The sequence below is a fragment of the Mustela lutreola genome, chromosome 2 (assembly GCF_030435805.1).
Source record: "Mustela lutreola isolate mMusLut2 chromosome 2, mMusLut2.pri, whole genome shotgun sequence".
In the NCBI taxonomy this organism is placed as follows: Eukaryota; Metazoa; Chordata; class Mammalia; order Carnivora; family Mustelidae; genus Mustela; species Mustela lutreola.
The window spans coordinates 223,354,931-223,377,318 of NC_081291.1; the positions used below are offsets into that span (position 1 = coordinate 223,354,931).

The following is a 22,388-nucleotide window of genomic DNA, read 5'->3' on the forward strand; positions in this document are numbered from 1 at the left end:
GCCGGGTGCGGTGACCTAGGTGCTCGCTGCAGGGCTGGTGGGGGCGCGGGGCACTAGCCCGGGCGCTGCGGGGGCAGGCCCAGGGGCAACTCCAGGCTGGAGGGGTGCGGGGACCTAGGCGCGGGGCAGAAGCCGGTGCCGCGGGAGCAGGGTGGGGGGCAAGCTCTGGCGTCGGGACTGGGCCTGGGCGCAGGCGGGAGCGTGGGGTGCAGGGATCCAGGCTGCAGAGGGGGTGCGGCAAGGCCCCTGGCGCAGTCAGACCTGGGGAGACCCTGAACTTGGCCCATTTGGGACTTAAGCTCCCACTGCAACTTCCCCACCCCCATCCCCACCCCCACGACGCCAGGCCGGGGCTGTTGGCGGTGCTTTCTTCCTGCCTCAGCCGGTATTGGGTATTGCCATTCTGTCTTGAGAGTGTTTCCGCAGCCCGGATTTCAGAGGAAGGACCTGGGAAACAGCAGGGAGCAGGTGCACTACTTAGGAGTAGCAGAGAGGCCGGTGGGGGCCCCCTGGCCAGCCTGCCTTCCCGGAGCCTCACATACAAGTCTGCTGGTTGGGCCTTTCTGGCTGGGGTGGGTGGGGTGAAGGAGGGGCCCTGCCTGGGGGGTTCCCATGGTCCTGGCCCCAGGTGGCTGCTATCGAGCTCTGCCCCAGTACTTCCACTCTGTTTGGACTTGGGGTCTAGTCCCAATGCAGCCAGGGGCATGGCCTTTCCCCCTGGATTGCGGGAGCCTGGGGACGAGGGGTCCACCCCGCAGTCTGGGTCCTGGAAGAGTCTGGAAACCCAGGGCTGACCATGGGCCCTCTCACCCATGACACGGGTGGCCCTCTGTGTTCATGGCCGGTGCCCCTCCGCGCTCTCTCCTGAGGATAGCTCGGAGCACAGCTCAGACTGAGACATCCACCCAGCTCGGCCCTGTGCGTCCAGGCCCGCTCGCTTCTTGGCAACAGCTCCACATCGCCCTGAGGGGTCCTGTGCCAAACAACGTCTGTAGATGGGCTTTTTTTTTTTTTTTTTTGGTATTTCAGACACATTTATACGGCTGCCCTGATTTCATGTACTTATTATAATTAGTGCTTATACCGTTATGTTCTACTTTTTGAGTCCACTGGTTGTGTTTTGGTTTTTTCCTCTACCTCTTAAGTAAAAATTTCAAAACATGCAGCAAAGTGGAAGTTTTACGGTGACCCCTAGACGAGTACTTTGTGCAGGCCTGTGCGCGGACGCCTTCTGTGTGTTTCTGGCTCACTTCCCTTCAAGAGGTTCTTAACACACGTGCTGTGCCGCTGCACGTGGAGAACCAGGGTGACCACAGCCTCTTTCGGGGGGCAATGCATGGTCAGATTTGGGGGAGAACCTCAGAGAAGGTTGAAGGGGGGGCTTTGTAAGGTCATGGTCAGCCCTGGGTTTCCAGACTCTTCCAGGACGCAGACTGTGGGGTGGGGAAGGGGGAGGAGGGGAGGGAGGGAGAGGCTCAGGCTGGCATCTCCGGCTCGGGCCGCTGAACCTGAGGGCCTCCCTGTGTCCTCACAGCGGGGAAGGAGCAAGAGGGCCCCCGGGGGTCTCCTTCCTGAGGGCACTGACCCCGGTCATGGGGGCTCACTCCTCCCCGATCACCTCCCAGAGGCCCCGCTGCCTACGGCCATCACCTTTGTGGGGGGCAGTTTCAGCCTGTGAATGTCAGGGGAGCGCCCTCAGACCCCAGCCTGCTCCTCCTGGCCCCTAGAAGTCCTCGCAGGACATTCGCTCCGCCCCAACAGCCCGGGTTTGAACTTGTTCAGGCATCAACTCCCGAGTCTGAGTCCAAAGTCTGATCTAAATTTCCTCTAGGGCCTCCTGGGTGGCTCAGTGGGTTGAAGCCTCTGCCTTCGGCTCAGGTCATGATCTCAGGGTCCTGGGATCGAGGCCCCGTCAGGCTCTCTGCTCAGCGGGGAGCCTGCTTCCCCTCTCCCCCTGCCTACCTCTCTGCCTGCTTGTGATCTCTGTCTGTCAAATACACAAATTAAAAAAAAATTTCCTCTAAGTTGGAGGTTGGGGAGACCCCAGGGATGGTCATGCTGAGGCAGCAGCTCTCCAGCTGTGAAGCTATCCCGAATGCAAGGGTGGGCACTGGACAGACATGCCCATCCCGAAGGGGAGCACTGGAAGCAAAGTCTGGGTGGCCACGCCCCCAGGCTTGTGGACTTTTCGAAACAGTGGAGACGGCGGCATGGTGCAGGCCTTCCCACCCAGGCCACAGGGGCCCCGGGGCGGCACCCAGGGCTGCTGTCTGGCCCGCTGCTGGAATCGGAGAGCCGCGCCCGAGAGGGGAGGGGACAGGGCGGCTGCAGCTCCCCCGCATCCTCGCACTCGGGGCCCGTGCTGGGAGGGCAGCCCGGGGATCTCCAAAAGCCAGGAGCAGCAGGGGTGGGGACGGAGCTTCTTCTCGGGCCCTCTGTGTTCCAGATGGGCCTCCGGGCCCTGGGCACTGGCCAGGGCTTCCAGACCGCCCCGGGGCCCTGCTGGGGGACAGAGTGTGGGCAGCGGGGACGGCGTGCAGACCATGCACGGAGACACACCGCTGGCGCTCTCAGACACCTGCCGCATCTCCCTCTCTGACCTATTCCACCAGCCCTCCACGGTGTCCTTCCAGAACCTTCAGCCTCACGAGCGCAGGAAAGGCTGTCCTGAGGAGGACAGGAGATGCAGAAGCTGGAGTTCGAGTGGCCCGTAGGACGGAGCCCCCGACCCTGAGGAAAGCCGGCTCCAGGCAGGAGGAAGGCTTTGGGGTGCAGCCAGGACGATGGCTGAGCTGGGCATGGCCCCCCATCTCCGGCGCAGCAACAGCAGTGTCTGCAAGGCCCGGAGGCTGCAGCACCTGTTTGGAAACAGCACAAAGGTAGCCTTCCGGGGGCTCAGCAGGCCCCCTCGGCCGGCTGCACCACAGCCCTGTGGGGCACAGGGACCACCAGGGAGGGCTGTGTTTCCTGCCCGGGGCAGAGGCTCTACAGAGCTGGGGGCCAGGGGGCCGGGAGGGAACGGTAAGCGGCCAGGCCTGTCCCCTCCCACGGACCACACGACCCCTTCATGTTCTTGGTCTGGTGGGAGGGCGCGGGGGAAGCCCATTGGTCCTGTCCAGGGCCAGACTCACGGGAGGCCGTCGCCCCTGATGTCCATGATGTGACAGAGGGCCCTGGGCACCACCCACGTCCCGGAGCTGATTGCCCGGGGCCCCGGGACAAGACTATGGGAAGGGCGCGTTTAACTCGCAGGGCCCCTGGTCGGGCGGGTGGGAGGGGTCTCAGCTCGCTGTCTCTCCAGGACCGAGGCAGGTGTCCAGACCCTTATCCGCTGCACGGCTCTGTTCTCGAGGTAGGCAGAGGTGACAGAAACTGCAAGTTCTGGGGTCGTAGAGTGGGGCCCAGGAGGATGCAATCCTCCTGCCGAACCCACACCTGAGGGCCTCAGCGAGGGTCCCCTCCCTTCTCCCCCAGCCCCCCAGGAAGGGGCCCCCGAAGCTGGACAGGGCGTTCGGCCATATCTAGGAGCCGCGTAGGGTGTGTCCCCCAAATAGGGCTCTGATCCCCCCGGGGTCTCAACGTGCCCTTTTTGCCCTCAGCAAGAAAATCTCAGCTCGTGGGTCCCGCAGAATATCAAGAAGAAGGAGTGCATGTACTTCGTGGAGAGCTCCAAGCTGTCGGATGCCGGGTGAGTGGCCTGGCAGGGTGGCCGCCCCTCCCCCTGCCCACAGGCGTGCCTGTCTGTGTGACCTTGGGCGCCCGAGGCATTTCCGCTCCCCACAGCGGGCTCCGGGAGGTGGGGGGGAGCGGCTTCCCCATCCTGCGTGTAAGGGAGGTGCCCAGGACGGAACTGGCTGTGTGGGGTCGTGACGGGACCACTCCGCAGTGGTGCTTGGACGCAAACCCCGGTGTTCGGGTGCCACGGGGCACGCCGCTAGAATGTTCCTTTCCTCTGGAGTCGAGAGGGCAGTAGAGAGGGTTCGGGGACCATAAGGGGCCTCAGGGAAAGCCCGCAGCCAGGCCCCTCTCTGCGGAGGGTGCCAAATCCAGACAGGGTCCCTCTTACCCCAAAGCTCCCTGATACCACCGTGGCCGCTCCTCCCCACGGAGCCCGTGGCTCTGGTGCGGCCACCACGTCTCCTTCCACGGGCATTCGTGGCCACGCTGCCTCCACGCCGCGGGACGTCTCACTCCTGGGACACTGGCTTCCCGTGGGGCTCCCCATGAGTCGGGGAGAAGCCTGCGGACAGCTGTGCAGGGACCTCGTGGGAGGCGTGGCTGTCCTTGGTGTGGCTGTCCTTGGTGTGGCTGTCCTTGGCAGTCCTTGAGGGTGCACGGAGCACGTGTGAGTTCCTGCTTCCCCTGCAGCCACACCTGGGTCCGTGCTGGGCCACGGACAGGCCACGTCTCTCTTAGTTCGTCCACTGCTTCCTTGTCTCCGACTGTACTCTTGTGGCTTCTGCTGAGCAGCCCTCCCTGACTGCACTGGAAGTAACCTCCCCTCCCCCACGCTCCGGACACGGGAGCGTCCACGGCACCATGACTGGGTGCCTTTGTGCTGGCAGAGTCACTTTCTCACCTCCTGGGGCGGACGGACAGCACCCAGCTCCCGTGTGTCGCACGGTTTGGCAGGAGCGGCCTGTGCGGGGGAGCCCTGTGCGGGGACGGTGGAGGGTAGAGAGAGGACAGCAGAGTCAGGCAGGAGTGGTCCCCAATGATGAGGCTGTGCCTGGGGTCCTGCGGCATCTGGCCCTGCACACGCGTTGGGGTCCGCGCCCCGGCTTGGCCTGCCTCAGAGGACCGTTCTCACCTCCCAGTGCAGGCAGCAGGCCCCGGGTCACATACATGGTTGCTCGCCGGCGCCGGCGCCCAGTGACCTCTGACGCAGGCGGCGGGCAGTTCCCAGGCCACACCGCGCCGTCTGACGATGTGCGGAGAGAAATTTGTGTCGAGGTTTCCGCTTTTAGTTACTTCAAAATAGGCTCATGGACATAGCCTCAGAGAGCCCTAGAGCCCCCAGGTCCCCATCCAGGACCCAGGGGCTGCAGACTCATTCTGGGATGGACCCCGTCGGCTTCCGGCCTGGGGGGTGGGGGCCCCACCAGCAGCCCCCGGGCCTCTTCTTTGCTCTGAGTGGCGACCAGTGGGGAATGCTGGTGGGGGTCAGCGAGGCCTGGGCTACAGCTTGGGTTTGAGGACCCCCTTAGTACCCCTTCCTCATGCTGAAGAAAGTGCTCCGGATGTGTTTGGTTCTGGAAGTTTCTAGAAGCTCTTTTATTAGCATCAGGTTAATGCCAGAGCCTGTCCCAGGGAGAGAGCAGGGGGGTGTGTCTGGGGACCAGGGGACCCAGCGAGGGTCAGGGACATGGAGACACCAGAGGAGTTTCACTGTGAGTCTGTGTCCGTGTAATCGGTTAGCGGCGACTAGCATGAGTGACGCCCACTGTTTCCTGACTGGCTGTGTCTGGTTCATTAATGCAGGTCCCTAAATTGTGTTTCAGAAGCTTTAAATGAATGAGCCCCGGAGGACAGGATTTACAGCTGGCGAGGAGAAGCAGGCCCCCCGAGGTCCTGGGGAGAGCTGTGGGGCCCAGGGCGCCAGGAGCCGCAGGGAGGGTGGCAAGCTCGGCGAGGGGCGGTTGCGTGGGGTTTTCCGTCCTCCGTGAACTGGCAGCTCAGCAGGTGCGGCTGGGGTCTGGGTCATTGCCCGGAAGCACCGGTGACCCACAGAGGATGTCCGAGAGCCTGTGGTTGACTATGAAGAGCGCGTCGTTATGACCTCTGATTTCCCGTCTCAAAGATTTGGGACCACAGGGGGCACAGTGGGGTCTGTGGAGTGGTCGGGTGCCTGGGGGTTGGGGCCGTCCCCACGGCCCGGTGCCCTGGCAAGCCTGGGGGAGGGCAGTCTGTCCAGCCTGCTGCCAGTCCCCGTGCTTCCCATGAGGAAGGGGCTGTCCAAGGGCGGGTGGGCCCCCGGGAGAAAGAGGGGCTGATTCCAGGCTGCGGTGGGTGGTGGAGGCTGGTTTCTGGGGGTCCTCAAGGCCACCCTGAGTTCAGTGATTTCTAGGAGCCAGAGACAGGCTGACACAGCACCAGGGCTCACACCAGGCTCAGCGAAGGAAAACCCAGGCAGGGTCCGGAGACCCCACAGGCGGGCTTGCCTCGACCTCCCCCTCCCGAGGGGCGCACCGGCCGAGAAGAGGACAGCAAGCCGTTGGCCGGGTCTCTGTCCTGCAGAGCCGCTGGGGACTCAGTGCCCGGGGTTAGCCCTGTGGGCGGGTCCTGTAGGCCCCTATGTCTAGCACCCCCAAATTCCAGGCCCCGAGGGAGAGCAGGTGTTCTGCGTAAATCCCAGCGTTTGCATGGTCTGGGCCCACGGCAGAGCCCACAGGTCGGGGACTGCATAGCACTGTGAAAGCCGGGCGGCCGCGGCCGGCAGGGGCCGTGTGAGCCGGGTCACCAGCAGCACCAGCTCTCATCTCAGGAGCCGGCTGTGCTCGGCTCCGGCTCCGGGCCCTTCTCATCGGCCCATCAGACGGGTCCCTCCAGCGGACGGCACGAGGGTGGGGAGGGTCCTCCCCATCACACACCAAGCTTCGGAAAAGGTGCATTTCTACACTTGAACCGTTTCCATCAAGTGCCCTAGGGTGTCCCCTACCTTCTTCCAGACCCGAACCCCCCGCCTCTCCCGGCATCTCTAACTGGTTCCGCGTCCGGAGGGCTCTCCTCTGCGTTTCCTTCCCTCCGCCGCCCCCCGGCCCGCCCCCGTATTCTGGCCCGCTGACCTCGAGGCCCTGGTGTGCTGGTTCTCTTCCTGGACACCGCATCCTCCGCCGTCCGGCACAGAGACTGAAGCGGGTGCTTCGGAAACGATCTTGAGGACCAGACGAGCGCGCTCAGGGAGTCATGGCGCCGCTCCAGGCCGCGGGGAGGGGCCCAGACGGAGAGACGGCGCGTCTGCGGGCTCCGTGCTTGCACCGGGACTAGTGCTGGTGTCCCCCTTCGTGCCCATCTGGGCCAAGAGCTCCGCAGAAAGGCTGACTATTTCATTTCTGGGCAAGTCGACTGGATGCTGTTTCCTGCCTTGAGTCAGCGTAGCGGCCACTTAGGTTTCAGACCCAGGCTCCGCCGAGAGGGCTGGCTCAGGGACGCGCTAGGGTGGTGGCCCATCAGAGGCCGTTAGAGTCTTAGAAAGTCAGGGGCAGCCCTGGGCCAAGGTACAAGAGCTGGGTCCTCAGCCCGGCGGTTCCCTCCCCTGCCGTGGACCACAGGTCGAGGAGGTCACACAGCATGCGGCGTGTACCCTGGGGTCACTGCAGGAGGCCTTAGTCTCCTTTAGGGGGTCCATGGAGGGGGTCAGTGGGCATGACCTGAGCTCACCGTGGGCGGGCGCTTGTGCTCAGAGCACTGGGAGGGCCCCGTGGCCATGACACACCCCAGGAGGGGCATCCCTGTAAGAGCCCGGGGCACAGGCCAGGCTGTGGGTCTCTATTTCTTATTTAAATTCAGTGTAGTTAACGCACAGTGCATTATTGGTCTCAGGGGTGGAGGTCAGGGAGTCCCGCTGCATGCAGCACCCACGGCTCGTCCCGTCACGTGCCCCCTGAATGCCCGTCCCCCCGCCCCCCACCTCCTGCCCACCTCCAGCGACCCTGTTTGCTTCCTAGAGTTCAGCATCGCTTACGGTTTGTCTCCCTCCGGATTTCGTCTTGTTTTATTTTTCCTTCCCTTCTTCTATGTCCATCTCTTTTCTTTCTTAAATCCCACATGAGTGAGATCGTATAATTGTCTTTCTCTGACGGACTGACTTCACTCAGCACAGTCCCCTTCGGTTCCATCCACGCCGATGCCAAGGGCAGGACGTCTCCCTTTCTGATGGCGGAGTCACGTTCCATTGTGTAGACGAACCCCGTCTTCTCGGTCCGTGCATCTGCCGACGGACGTCGGGGCTCTTCCCGCAGTCCGGCTGTCGTGGGCGTTGCTGCTGTGAACACTGCGGGGCAGGAGCCCCTTCAGATCACTCTGTCTTTATCTTTGGGGTAAATACCCAGTAGTGCGATTGCTGGGTCGTAGGGCAGCTCTATTCTCTACTTCTCCGTGCTGTTTTCCAGAGCGGCGGCACCAGCTTGCGTTCCCACCAGCCGTGCAGGAGGTTCCCCTTTCTCCGCATCCTCGCCAGCATCTGTCGTTTCCTGACGTGTTGGTTTTAGCCATCCTGACCGGTGTGAGGTGGGATCTCACTGTGGTTCTGATGTGTATTTCCCTGATGCCGAGTGACGTGGAGCACTTTCTCATGTGTCTGTTGGCCGTCTGGATGTCTTCTTGGCAGAAATGTCTGCTCATGTCCTCTGCCTGTTTCTTAATTGGATTATTTGTTCTTTGGGTGTTGAGTTTGTAAGTTCTTTATAGATCTTGGACACTAGCCCTCTATCTGATATGTCGTTTGCAAATACTTTCTCCCATTCCGTCAGTTGTGTTTGATTTTGTCAACTGTTGCCTTTGCCGTGCAGAAGCTTTTGATCTTGATGATGTACCAATAGCTCGTTTCTGCCCGTGCTGCCCTTGCCTTTGGGGCCGAGTCTAGGGAGAAGTTGCTGTGGCTGAGGTCACAGAGGCCGCTGCCTGTGTCTTCCTCCTCATATTCAGGTCTTCCATCCATCTTGAGTCTACTTCTGTGTGCGGCATAAGAGGCTGTGGGTCTCCTAACCAACCCGTCCTTGGTGCTCTGTATGCGCCATTGTTTTGCACTAGTTTTATGAATTATTTCTAGGGGCGCCTGGAGGCTCAGTTGGGTATCTGACTTGGGCTCAGGTCATGATCGCAGGGTCCTGGGATCGAGCCCTGGGTTGGGCTCTCTGCTCAGTGGGGAGTGTGCTTGTCGCTGTGCCCCTCTCCTGGCTCACATGCACGTGCTCTCTCTCTCTCAAAGAAATAAGTAAAATCTTAAAAAAATTATTTCTAGAACCTAAAAATTCATAATTTCCAATTAAACGAGGTATAAAGAGCACATTCACCTCCTCTTTCTCCTGAAACCCCAGTGAATAGCAGTATAGGAACAAGAAGTCTCAACCCATGAACATGAAGGGAATAAGAGAGGTGGTCATGGCTGACGGGAGGCGTGGGCGCACTCTTGCGGGGAAAGCAGAAACCAGAGCAGGGAGTCCCCGCGGTGGGGTTCTCCTGTAGCAGCACCCACATTAGGCCAGGTGGGCCCCAGTTCTGGCTGCGAGGCTGGGCATCATGCACCTTGTTGGCCTGTGTCTAGGGTTTTTTTTTTTTAACATTTTGGAATAATTGTAGATTTTTGCAAGTTGCCGAGATACAACAGATAGCACCCCTGTTTCCACCGCCGGTTCTGCACTCATGTTCTCTGCCCCCGTCACCCTAACCCCTGGCAACCATGAACCTGTTCGCCACCCCTTTACTCTCTCACCTCGAGACTGTTACGTAAGGAGTCCTACCCTCACGATCTTTTCAGTGTTTCGCTCAGCACAAGGCCTTCGGGATCCACTCGGGTTGTTGCGTGCGTCCAGTCTGCTCTTCTTCGTTGCCGAGTGGTCCGGTCATGTCCAGTTTGTCTCCAACACTATACCAGCAGTGAGATTTTTGAAGAAAACAAATAATTGGGTCTCATTTTTTTAGCCCACTCTGCCGATCTGTGTTTTTTTAAATGGGCATATTTAGGATATTATGTTTAATGCAGGAGGATGTCCAACTTCCCTTTCCCGTGTGAATCATGTATTTGCTGAGTAGAGGATTCTGGGCTGGTAGGTTCTGGTTTTGTATGCCACTTTCTCCTTGCACTTCTTTTTGGTTTCTGATGAGAAGTTGCTTGTTATTTGAATGATTTCCCGCAATACTTAAGTTGTCATTTTGGTCTTGCTGTGTTCAAGATTTTTTCTTTTGTCTTCAGTTTCTAGAAGTTTGATTTCTAGTATCCTGGTATGCCTCTCTTTGGGTTCATAGTGTTTGGTGTTCCCTCAGATTCTTGAATCTGTAGATTTATATCTTCTTTCCAAATGTGGGAGATTTTGGACCTTTGTTATTTCTCTTTGCTGTAATAGGTAGTATTTATTTTGATTTCAGTTTCTAATTGTTTGTTCCTGCTATATAGACATGAAGTTGATTCATTTCTGTTGATATTGTACCCCATCAATGTGCTAGACTTATCATGTCTTAGAGCTTTTTCTAGATTCCTTAGGATTTTCTACACTCAAAATTATCCATGTGTGAATAAAGGTAGTTTTACTTCTTTTCCCATATGTGCGCCTTTTCTTTCCCTCTTTCCTCCCTTCCCTTCCGTTTTCTTTCCGCCATTCTTTTAGCTAGGAGCCCCAGTGCCATGCTGCCCGCAGAGCTGAGGGGCACCACTGTCTTGTCGCCAGTCTTCGAGACAAAGTGCTCACCCTTCCATCCCTGAGTATGATGTTAGCAGTAGGAGTTGCACAGATGCTTTTTCACCAGGTTGGGGAAGTTCCTCTCTTCTTACTTCATTGAAAGTCGCTATTATAAACAGATGTTGAATTTGGTAAAACACTTTATGCACCCATCAAATTATCATTAGACTTTTCTTCCTTATTCTGTTAATATGATAATGCAACCTTGCATTCCTGAGAAAGCTCCCACGTGGTCATAATTTTTTAAATAAACTTTTCAATGCTAATTCAAGTGTAACGTACAGTGATTTCAGCTGAATGATACCATGATTCAGCACGTACATACATAACTCAGTGATCATTGTGATCGGTCATAATTTCTTTACATGCTTTTCCAGCCCTGCCTCCTTTCTCTCTTCCCTCTGGGACTCTGATGACACGCACGTCTGGTGTTTTGTTATAGTTCTGCAGGTCCCAGAGGCTGTTTATTTAGGTCTGTTTTCTCTCTGGTGTTTGTGTTGGGTTATTTCTGTGTTCTATCTTCAAGTTCGTGGATTCTTTCCTCTGCCACCTTCATTCATGGGTGAGTTCACCTACTGATTTTCAAAAACCTTTTGGTTAGTGCATTTTTTACTTCTAAATTTCCATTTGATGTACCTTCTATTTCTTTGCTGAGACTTTATGTTTTTTTTTCATATTTTTCAAGTGTGTTCATGGTTGCTTGGTAAAGGATTTTTGTGATAGCTGCCATAAAATCCTTGTCAGATAATTCTAACATGTGTATCACCTTGACATTGGGGGCTGCTGTCTTTTCTCATTCTGGTGGAGATTGCCCGGTTCCTGGGATGACTACTGATTTTCCATCTGAAACTGTGATATTTTGGGTGTCATATGTAAGATTCTGTATCCTGTGTTTTAGCAGGTCCCCTCTGACATATCTGTGCCCTGTGGGGATCAAAGTCCAAGCTTTTTCAGCCTGAGCTGATACATGGCAGGGAGGGGCTTCTTGTTCCTGTGGGCGTGGGAGGGATGCTCAGCTCCCCGCTGGGCCTCCACTGACACTGTTGCTGGGGGTGCCTTCTCACTGCTGGGGGGTGAAAGTCCTGACCTCCGTTGGGCCCCTGTTGACGCCCCAGAGGGGAGCACAGAGGCAGCTTGCTTCCTCCAGTGACTGTGCGGTCTTCGCAGGAAGGTGGTGTGTGAGTGCGGACACACACGCCAGCAACACTTGGAGGAGGCCACCAGGCCCCACACTTTGCAGGGCAAGGATTGGGACCCCAAAAAACATGTCCAGGAGATGCCAACGGACGCCTTTGGTGACATTGTTTTCAAAGGTCTGGGCCAGAAGGTGGGAAAGGTTGGTCTTCCTCCCTCCGTTGTTCTCACTGTGGACTCGTGTCAACCTTCTGTGATTCGAGGTGGCCAGGACTTCCCTGTGTGGGAGAGAGGCGGGCTGAAACCCCGAAGCATCCAGCCTGCCAGCGCTGGGGGAGGGGTGGGCGGGGGCTCCACAAGGCTCACAGGAGACCCACGGGCCTCTCTGAGTTCTGGGTCACCACGGGGCAGGCTGGGCCTCGGGCTGGGTGTATCCTGCAGTGGAGAAGCAGGGTGGGGAGGGTGCTGTGGGCGCAGGGCTGGGCTAGGGGGGCCGGGAAGGTGCAGCCGGTCTCCCCAGGGTGGCCTGTGCTCCCGCTGGGCCTGGCTTCTGGGCCTTCGCCCCTTCTCCCTCCTCAGTCTGCATCCTGCTTGGGCGTGGACACTTTGACTCACTGGCGTAGACCCGGGGTGGGAGGTGCCCATCCCCTTGCGGGGCTCTCAGACACGGCCGCGCGGCTCTCTCTGGGGCTCAGCTGTCCACCGCTGACCCAGCGTGTCCTCTGCTGTCCTTTGACTTCCCTGCAGTACGTCCGCCTCTCCCAGGACACCCCCCCCAGCGTGATCTACCACCTCATGACCCAGTACTGGGGCCTGGATGTCCCCAACCTCCTCATCTCGGTGACAGGTGGGGCCAAGGACTTCAACATGAAGCCCAGGCTGAAGAGCGTGTTCCGAAGAGGCCTGGTCAAGGTGGCCCAGACCACAGGTAGCCCTTGGGGCTGGGAGCCATGGGTGGGCTGAGCAGACAGCACTGGGGTGTGGGGACCAGAGCAGCCCTGGGGAGTCCCCAAGGCCACGCCCTGCTGGGTCAGACTCGCCCAGCCCTTCCTTGCTGGCCCACAGGGGCTGCTGCTCAGTTGCTCGTGGGGCGGACACAGCGCCGGCTCCTGGCGGCCCCGCCTGGCTCTGCGTCATCAGGAGGCCTGAGGCAACTGTGAGCCAATGTGGTGGCCGGTGGAGGAGGCTGCAGGGTCTGTCCTCGACGTGGGGATGTCCGTGAGGGTCTCCGTTAACCAAAGCAATGTCGCCTGATCCATCCGTCCACGTCTGAGAGGGAGGAGCTGCCGTGTGAGGGGACAGCCTCGGGGTTCTGTGTCCCCCAAGGCCACACTTCCAGGGAGCCCAGGGCAGGGCCACAGGGTGTGGACCTTGGCGCTGTGTCAGAGTGACGCTGGAGCCGTAGCCACGGTGCCCACGGCCTCCAAGGGGGCTACACTGGGTCGGTTCATGGCAGGAGAGCAAGGGTTCTGGGCCCAGGTGACTGGGGCGGCCCCGGGAAGGCCGACCCTCCTTCTAGGCTCTGGCTTTAGCCACGCAGGAGGGCCACGCCCTCTGTTTGGTCCTTGCCCCGAAACAGAGGCTCGGTCTGAGTCCTCCTGGAGTCTACTCATTGCGGGACCAGGCTAAACGCAGCCGTCACCCAGGCACGCTCCTGACCGGGACTGTGAATCCATTAGGGGCTCATCGGTCCCTCAGGTCATCTCAGGTGACACGCCTTAATGGTTATCTCGTTAGCGTTCAGTAGCAACGTCCCTGCTTCAAAGCCCAAGCCGCGTGTTTGAGCGGGTTCCTCATGGCATCGCTGCACAGAACTGGCTTCCAGGTCAGGAGAGCAGATGGCCCGGGGGGGTCTCCCTCCAGGCAGAAGACAGACAGGGGTGAGGCAGAAGCAGCTGTGACACAAGCTCGCGGCACCCAGGCCTGGCATCCCTTCTCCTCACCTGTCCGGGATGACCAGAGCAGGTCCCCTGGGTCAGGCTGGACCATGGCAGGGAAGGGGGTGCCCTGTGGGAGCCACTGCGAGCCGCGTGCCAGTGGGCAGCGTGGTGAGGTGAAGAGGTCAGAGCTGGGGTGCAGGCTGCCACACTCAGGCCCCAGGAACCACGGGGAAGAGGGGACATTTAAGTCTTGGCGTAGAAGAATTCAGACGTGTTCCCGAGTGCAGGACAGAGAGAGGCAGCGGGCAGGTGGGGAGAGAGGCCTGCAGCCCCGTCCCTGTCCCCCACCCCCGGCCCGGGCAGGTGGGAAGCCTCGGCCCCCGGAGCTGCACCATGAAGGCAGGATCACAGTGCGGCCTCGTCCGTGGTCCCGGCCCCAAGACGCTCCTGGCGAGGAGTCGGAGAGCCCAGTGGAGACCCCGCAGATGCACAGGAGGGAGCAACAGGGCCCCGGGTCAGGCCAGCGCGTGGCAGGCACCCACCTCTGCTCCTCTCCCCAGGGGCCTGGATTATCACCGGCGGGTCCCACGCGGGCGTCATGAAGCAGGTGGGCGAGGCGGTGCGGGACTTCACCCTGAGCAGCTGCCGCCATGAGGGAGACGTTGTCACTGTCGGAATTGCCACGTGGGGCACCGTGCACAACCGAGAGGGCCTGATCCATCCCTCGGTGAGCTCAGCAGCCCCCCTGGGGTGCGGGTCACGGTCAGGGCCTGATCCATCCCTTGGGGAGCTCAGCGGCCCACCGCCCGGGGATGCGGGTCAGAGGAGGTCAGGTGCGGAATCCCACTAGGCACAGCAGGGGACAGGCTGCCGTCTGGACCCCGGGCTAAGTGCAGTGGGGAGGGAAGGGCCTGGCCAGAGGCCCAAGAGACCGTGGCTCATGCCTGGCCGCACTGCAGCCCCTGACGGCCGGGGCCAGCGGCTAACTGGGCTGGGCGCCCTTATGACCACGGGACGGCTCCAAGCAGGAGCCTCAGGGCCACCACGGGTCATCCCAACAGCTGTTCCGACGAGACACGGATTTCGCAGATGGCAGGACGTGTCCGGATTGGGGTGCACTGAGGCTCCAAAGCCTGAACTCTGAGCCTCCACGGTGTGGCCCCAGCCAGAGCGGTGTGTGGCAGTCATGGCCACCGGGCGTGTGGAGGAGGGGGCGGTAGTGGGAGGCCAGTCCTTGAACACGGAGACTCGCACTGGAGAAGACCGTCGGGTCCCTCAGCGAGAGTCTTAAAGGACGCAGCGGGTCTGGCAGGACGAGGGCGCGTGCACTTGATTCGCACAGTCCGGGACGTTCCGGGAACACGCTGGCCTGACGGGCCGTGGGTGCGGACTTACGAGTAGGAACCTCCTGCCTTCCGGGCCACCGAGTGCTCTTTCCCAGGAAGAACCTTGGAACGGGGACTGCTTTTCCCTCATGGTTACTGGTGATTTGGCCAGCCTGCCCCCGGTCTTTGTCCTTCTGTGGTGGAGCCGCCGGGACGCTCAGCGGGGCGCGACTGGTTCCACCTTGCGTGCTCCTTCTGGGGAAACCGAGGCCGAGAGATGGGGTCGCCTCGGAGACCACTCTTGACTTTCTCCCCGTGACACCTCCGTGCCATCCTCTGCGGACGACAGGAGCGCGTGCGCTGGCCCCGTCCCTCCTGGGTCGGTGTCCTGGGGCCGCTGGAACCAGTGATCGCAGGTGTGGCTGCTGAAAGCCGCGGGAATGCATCCTCCCCTTCCGGACGCCAGAGGTCAGGAATGAGGTCCAAGTGGGGATGGGCCGTCCTCCCTCCAGAGGCTCTGGGGAGGCTGCTTCTGCCTCCAGACTCTGCTGCCCCCTGGGCCTGCCCTAACTGGGGTCCTGATGTCTTTGGACGACAGTGGCTCAGCCCGCTGCAGGCGGCCCTCAACCCCCAGAGATTCACGTCCGTCCCACGTGCAAACTGTATTCACCCCATCCCCAGGCTCCCCACAGATCAACCCGTTACAGCACCTGCTCAGCCAGAAAGTCCTCGATCCCAGCCTCTGGATCCTCCAAGTCCGGCAGGAGCGACAACTTTGCGTGTGACCCATCCCGGGACAGCATCCCCGTCGTGCGTGGACCCGCGACACCAGGAAACAAGCTACTTTCTTCTGGAACCCAGTATTGGGACTGGCAGCCTAGAGCAGCTGCCCGTTCTCATCCCAAAAGGGGAATGTGCCAAGAATAAAGGGATCCTGGTCGCTGAACTCTGGAGTCTCTGTGACTTGAGGCCCAGCTTCCGCCTCATCCGTGACCCTGCCCCGGGGATGATCGTTTTCTTGAAGGTTATCTGCCGGTTTCCCGCCTGCCGTGGTCTGGGAGTCTGACATCCTATGTCCCATCGGTCCTGGTTAGCCGAGCTTCTGCTGACACGACATCCTGTCTTCCTGGCGTGTGTCCCGTGCCGCAGACACGGAGCCGGCCCTCGGCACCCTCGTGGGTGATGCCGCCTCTGTCCAGGCCCCCCGAGGTGGTGGAGCCCAGAGCCACGCACCTCCCGTGCCATCCCCAGCGAACGTCCAGCCCCGCCCGGGAGCGGGCCTCCTCCTCCTGCGAGCCGGGAGCGTGCAGGCCACCTTCCCAAGCTGCACAGGCTGAGCGCGTCCCAGGTCCTCAAGTCCCGGTTCCCTCAACGTGCCCCCTTCCTCAGCAAGTAGAAGCCGGGGGCACCTGCCCGCCGCTCGTCTGCGTCCACGCCTGTCGCTTATACTCGTGCCCTCCGCACCGCGGCCGCCTGCAGCTCAGGGAGCAACCGTCATCCTCCCGTCTCCAATGCCGTGGTCCTCGTGCCCTCTGGGTCGCCCCAGCAGCCCCCCGGCCTCCGTCCAGAACCGCTCCGACCAGAACCGCTCGCTCCACCCGCTTACCCTGCCCTCCGCCGGCGCCGGGGCCTCAGCCGCGCTCCCACCGGGTCCGATCCAGGCTCTCCCGCCACGTGCTGTGTTCTGCCAGCCTCCGCCGTCACCGCGCTCTGGAACCTTCCCGCACCTATGGCAGCGACGGCCCCCGTTCCAGCTGGAGGCCGCACGACGGGGGTCTCTCCCTCTCCTGGAGGCCGGAGCTCGGAACCCCTGTGGCTCGACCCCATGCAGGCGTCGGCAGCTGTCGGGGAGCCGCGCCTGGTCTGGCGTTCACAGCTGCGGGGCCCGCCCCGATAGTCCATCTCCTCTGCCACCCCGGGAGGTGGTGTTTAGGACCTGCCCGGACCCTTCAGGATAATCCTGCCGTGTCACCATCCTTTATTTAATCAAATCTGCAGTGGTTCTTTTTCCAAATTAGGTAACATTCGTCGTTTCCAGGGTTGAGGGCTTCCTGTCTTTGGGGGTCAGTATCCAGCCTCGCAGACCCCCCTGTCCTAGCATTCCAGACGCAGAACTCCCCGTCTGTCTGTGCCTGACGCGTCTCTACTGTCCCCAGGGTGGCTTTCCTGCAGAGTACATTGTGGATGAGGAAGGCCAGGGGTGCCTGAGCTGCCTGGACAGCAACCACTCCCACTTCATCCTCGTGGACGACGGGACCCACGGCCGCTACGGGGTCGAGATCCCCCTGAGGACGAAGCTGGAGAAGTTCGTGTCGGAGCAGACAAAGGAGAGAGGAGGCGAGTCACGCGTGCTTCGAGGCTCTCCGTGTGGGGGAGCCGGCTGGTCAAGGGGCCTGGGGCATGGCGGGCTGAGAGCAGGACGGTCAGCAGGTGGGGATCAGGGGCGCCCTGAGACGCCGCTGGACTTGGTCCCACCGTCTCTCCACGCCTGCTCAGCGGGGACGTGTCTGTCACCCGGTTTGACCGCCGGAGGGCGGTGGGGCAGGCCGCCAGCTCTCCCGCTCTCTCGCGGGCCATCGACCACCTACAATCACGCGATGCCCCCTGCGCGGGCTCCGTTCAGAGCAAGAACGTGCAAGATGTGGCCCTTGATGTCGGTCCTGTTGTGGGTGAGACGGGGGGTTCCAGGTGCAGGGATTCGTGCAGGATTTGGGGGGAGGAGAGGGGACCCAGAGCGGCAGGTTCCCGGCTCCACGGCGGGGGGGTGGGGGCCTTCGAGCAGCGAGCAGTGGTGCCCCCCGAGGACTCGGCAGCCTGGCTTGCGGGGCCCTGAGTGCACGGCTGGGACCCCTCGCCCTTCTCCGTCCTCCGGTGAGGCTGGCGCTAGGAGGACAAGGGGCGGGGGTGGGCAGAGCCGCGCAGGGTGCCTGGATGCAGTCTGCTGCCCAGGAGAGGTTTCTAAAGTCCTCCGCTGGCGGGAAGGGCGGGAAGGTTCAGGGCAGGGCTGAGGGCCAGAGGCCAGAGATGCCACGCCACGTTCCCCCGCCTGGACAGTGCCTTCTGCCCCCTGGCTCGGTGCATCTCCATGTCCCCATGGCGGGCCCAGATTTGAGGCCCCATAAAGGGCCGTGAGAGAAGCAGGCTGGCCGTGGTGGCTGCCTAGGCAGACAGCCCTCCTCTCCTCCGGCCCCAGAAGGGACACGCGGTAGGCGACAGGGCGGGGGGGGGGGGCGACTCGGGCCTTGGATCTGCTCTCCTGACACGGAGCCGGGCCAGGCGCTGAGGGCAGAGCATCAGCCTTTGGAAGCTCCCAGAGCCTCCCGCCATCTCCCATCCTGTGCACCGGCCGGGACTAGGCTGGGGCCGGTGGGAGGCAGGCGAGGGTGCCCAGGTGGGGGGCCGAGTCCCCATGTCCCCTAAATCGGGGTTCCTGGCTCCGTCCTAGGTGTGGCCATCAAGATCCCTGTCGTCTGTGTGGTGCTGGAAGGGGGGCCCGGCACCCTGCATGTGAGTACCGGCTGGCGGGTGGGGCTCTGGAGGTCAAGCTCCCAGCTGGCCAGGGTCCGGCCAGCATCCCGCAGGGCCCTAGGAAGGGCAGGCCAGGAGAAAGGGAGGGCCGCGTGGCAGGGCCCTTCCTGGCATGGTGGGAAGGTCGGCTTCGAGGAGGAGCCCTGCCGGGGGAGGGCGTTCTGGCTCCGGCCCTGGGTGTCCGGCCAGGAGGAGGGGCCCCAGGAGGGAGCGGGATGGCCCCTGGCTTCTAAGAGTCCCGGAAGGTTTCTCGAAGGGGCTGCCCTCAGGCTCTGCCCTGGCCCCATGGGACCACAGCCCAGTGTAAGGCAGGCTCCCAGGGAGAACACAGACCACGGTGTCTGCCTGGCCGACTTCAGAGACAGCACCTAGACCTGCTTCGTTGGCCCGGGGGATGTCCTTCCTGTGGGAGGTCTGGGGCCCTTCCTGAAGCCAATCTCGCTGTTGGTGTCTGGGGTCTGCCTAGAGGGGTCCTGGTCTCATGCTGGGCCTGTCCGAGGGACAGGTCAGGTGGCACACTCTCCCGCAACACAGATAGATGGGTGGAAATGTCGTGGGGGTTCTGTTTCGGGGGTCACGATCCACCCGAGCAGCAGGCCTGCCTGGTCTGTCAGGACGAGCGGCTTTGCCCCTCCGGGCAGAGGAACGTTCCCAGACCCCATGTTTCAGTACACTTCTCGGGAGCCCCTTAGCCCTGACCTCGAGCCAAAGCACTAGAGAAGTCTCTGGTTCAGGGAGCGTCTGCACAGGGCTCACGGGAGGCCTGCCTTGCAGACCATCTACAACGCCATCACCAACGGCACCCCCTGTGTGGTCGTGGAGGGCTCGGGCCGCGTGGCCGACGTCATCGCCCAGGTGGCGGGCCTGCCCATCTCTGAGATCACCATCTCCAGGGTTCAGGAGAAGCTCAGCCTGTTCTTCCAGGAGACGTTTGAGACCCTCAGTGAGAGCAGGATTGTCGAGTGGACCAAAAAGGTGAGCCGTCCTGCCGGGGGAGGGCTTGGCCCGAGCCTCTTGGCCCTGGAGGTTCAGGCCGGGCTGGGGAGTGGCAGGGGCTGTGCAGTTTTTCCGGAAGAGAGGCCTGCTGGGTTCGGGGGCGGGAGGCCGCTGCTTTAGGCAGGGCGGGGGCAGAGGAGTAGGGAGTCGAGATCCAGGCCACAGGGGCACTGCCAGGTGACAGCCACGGGCACAAGGGTCTGGCACAGCCTGCGAGCCTGGGGAGTTCCCGCCTCCCCCAACCCGGGGCAGATGAACGGAGGCATTCGAGGGCCCGCAGGGCAGGGAGGCGGGTGAGGGGCTCTGGGGTACCGCGGCCCCTGGACGGGGCTTCATGGGCACCCCTCGGCTAGAGGCATCGGCAGGAGGGGCCCCTCCTGGGGAACCTGCAGGTGCAGAGAGCAGGGAGCCTTCCAGGCCACCCCGTCCGGTCTCCAGGACCAGGTGGTCACAGCGGTGACGGTGACACAACTGTCCTGCATTTCAGTAGTTTTGTCCTTTTATGCCCAAGGTGGCAGGTGAATTGTTCCCAGGTGGGAGCCACGCTGCAAGGGCCCCTCGGCAGGGGGGGGCTCCTCTCAGGCGGCCGGGGTGGGGTGGGGGTCGGCATGGAGGGGTGTGGCCGGATCGGCCCTCGCTGACGCCCACAGCCCGGCCGGCCCGGGGGGCTCCTCTGGCTCCCGTGGTCTCGGGGCCCCCGCCGTCCCTGCTGCTCTCTGAACCTGGGGCTCCAGGCCCACCTGTGAGGCCCCCTGAGCTCTGTTTCACAGCCGGTTCTTGGTTGGGGGTGGGGGCTCTCAGACCCTTGGTTCCCCAACCGGCAGCTTTGTGAACAGCCAGCCGGCTTGTGAAAACGCCTGCACGTCGGGGGTGTCACGTGCCCGACGGGCGTTTCTCGGGCAAGTCTGTAGACCAGCTTAGCTCGTCCCACGGCGTCCAGTCGCAAGCCACGCGGACGGCGTGCCCTGCAGGGACCCAGGGACACCGTGGTCGGCCGGGTGGAGGGGCACACGAGCCTGGGGAGGCCTTGGGCCCTGGCAGGGGCAGCAGGGCTCGCTCTCGAGGGGGGCAGACATGGTTTTTCGGGGTTTCTGTGGGCGGCACAGTGACCTCGTTCTTGTGGGCGCGTCCTGAGGTCTCTGAGCGACCGCGTCCAATTCCGATGTTGCCTGAGACTTTTGTTTTTTAAAGATTTTATTTATTTATTTGATAGAGATCACAAGTAGATGGAGAGGCAGGCAGAGAGAGAGGAGGAAGCAGGCTCCTTGCCGAGCAGAGAGCCCGATACGGGACTCGATCTCAGGACCCTGAGATCATGACCTGAGCCGAAGGCAGTGGCTTAACCCACTGAGTCACCCAGGTGCCCCTGCTTGAGACGTTTTGCCCTGAGCGCAGCTCCGCCTGCAAAGACCCGGAGGTCCGGTGGTGAGCAAGGGCTCAGCTCCAGAAGGCGCCGGTGGGACTGGGCAGGCACGCCCTGGGGCCTTTCCCGAGTCAGTTTATAGATTATTCAGGCAATTCTTAGAACTGATCCTAACCCACTGCTGTCAACAGGCCTGCTTCCATCCGCTCTCCATTACTGACTCAAAGCCCTAAAACGGTCTCGTACGAATCCGTCTCAAGTCTCGCCATTCACTGTCATTCGTGTTCTGGGGGACGGGGGCCCCCAGCTACAGAGTCACGATCTGATATTCATTCAACAAACCTCAGAGCGTTGGTCTATGCTATAGGTGGCGGCGGGAGTAAATACGAGGGTCTTGCTCCCCCGATGCTGCCGCTGGTGGGCGCGGACATCTGCCGCGGGGGCTGGGGCTCGTGCGGGGGACTTGCCGCCGATGCCAGAGAGCTGTGTGTCAACAGGACATTGTTGGCTCTCTCTGAGCGCTGCTTTTCTTGTCCTGAAAAAATGCACAATTATTGCTTAAGCCCAGAGGACAAAGTGGTTGGTGCTGTGTCCACACACGTGAGCTCCAAAGCTGGGAGCTTCTCTCTCTCCGACCCAGGGCTCGGGTGACTCAGGAGACCTTGTTTCAGCGGGCGGGGGTGGGGTGGGGAGGGGGACGGTGGGGGGAAGTATTTTGGAGTCGATGAGAAAGGCGGCCCAAGGGACGGGGAAGGTTGGGGTCTTAGAGGAGGTGGTAGGAGGAGCGAGGCCAGCCTGGAGGTGGGAGCTGGGGCCCGGCTGGGGGCAGAGGCAGGGGTGGGGGAGGGGCGGCTGGGTGAGGCCGGCTGGGGGGCCGGGGAGAGAGGGGGGCAGCTGGGCTAGATGTGCTCGTGGAAGGCTGGCCCTGGCCTCTGGGTGCACAGAGCGGGGCGGCAGGCTCCGAGGCGACAGACGCAGAGATGTAGTAGGCGGCCGGACATACGGACGGGTGGGTAGTAGGACGGACAGACGGGGGGGTACGTAGACAGGCCGGTAGGTGGGTGGGGGCTGACTGGGTGGCTGGGCGGGTGGGCAGGCAGGTAGGCAGGTGAGGAGGGCGGGGCCCCGGCAGGAGGCGGGGGTGTCTCAGGGTCAGGGGTGGTGGGCCTTCGGCAGAGTCTCGGGTCGGGGTGAAGCTCCTGAGCCCTGGGGGTGTTGCCACCGGTGACCGCTCGGGAACGGTGCCTGTTTGGTCCTTACGTGTCTTTACCTTCTCCGTCTGGGCCGCGGGGAGCCGAGGCGCTGTGCGCAGGCCGTCCCCGCAGGCCGGACTCAGGCCGGGGCTCGCCGCTGTCTCGGGTCTCGATTCTGCAGGTGACCCGTGAGGAGGCGGGGGGCCCGCGTGTCACCCCAGAGCCCACGCGGGCCATGTTTGTTGCAGATTCAGGACATCGTCCGGAGACGGCAGCTGCTGACCATCTTCCGGGAAGGCAAGGCCGGCCAGCAGGACGTGGACGTGGCCATCCTGCAGGCCTTGCTGAAAGGTGAGGGTCAGGTCGAGTGGGGCGGAAGCGGAAGGGGGGGCTGGGGACCCCGAGTTTGCACGAGACGAGGAGCCAAGCCCTGGTCAGACGTGCTGGTCCGAGGGCAGCTGCGGTGGACGCCGCTGCGGCCCACCTCACTCTCCTGCCTGGCGGGGGGAGGGATGCCCGCCTCCGGTGTTGGGGGTCCGGGCCCCTTCCTGCAGCTTCTCTGCTTCACTGGG

General features: G+C 61.8%; 1 protein-coding gene across 9 annotated transcripts in view; it reads left to right on the forward strand.

The window, feature by feature from the left end:
* TRPM2 (transient receptor potential cation channel subfamily M member 2) overlaps positions 1-22,388 on the forward strand; it is a 50,449-nt gene that overhangs the window by 1,049 nt on the left and 27,012 nt on the right. For 3 of the 9 annotated variants that reach the window (XR_009351261.1, XR_009351260.1, XM_059164898.1), the window contains 10 exons: positions 2,634-2,879; positions 3,302-3,352; positions 3,600-3,688; positions 11,565-11,733; positions 12,279-12,459; positions 13,972-14,138; positions 16,893-17,073; positions 18,182-18,243; positions 19,039-19,239; positions 22,065-22,167. Coding sequence is in view for 7 of the 9 variants with exons in the window: in XM_059164898.1 (XP_059020881.1) it covers positions 2,784-2,879; positions 3,302-3,352; positions 3,600-3,688; positions 11,565-11,733; positions 12,279-12,459; positions 13,972-14,138; positions 16,893-17,073; positions 18,182-18,243; positions 19,039-19,239; positions 22,065-22,167 (1,300 nt within the window). In the remaining 2 variants the exon portion in view is untranslated. Of the gene's footprint in view, positions 1-2,612; positions 2,880-3,301; positions 3,353-3,599; positions 3,689-11,564; positions 11,734-12,278; positions 12,460-13,971; positions 14,139-16,892; positions 17,074-18,181; positions 18,244-19,038; positions 19,240-22,064; positions 22,168-22,388 lie in introns of those variants that run through there. The other 6 variants (XM_059164902.1, XM_059164899.1, XM_059164900.1 and 3 more) reach the window with 4 other exon arrangements.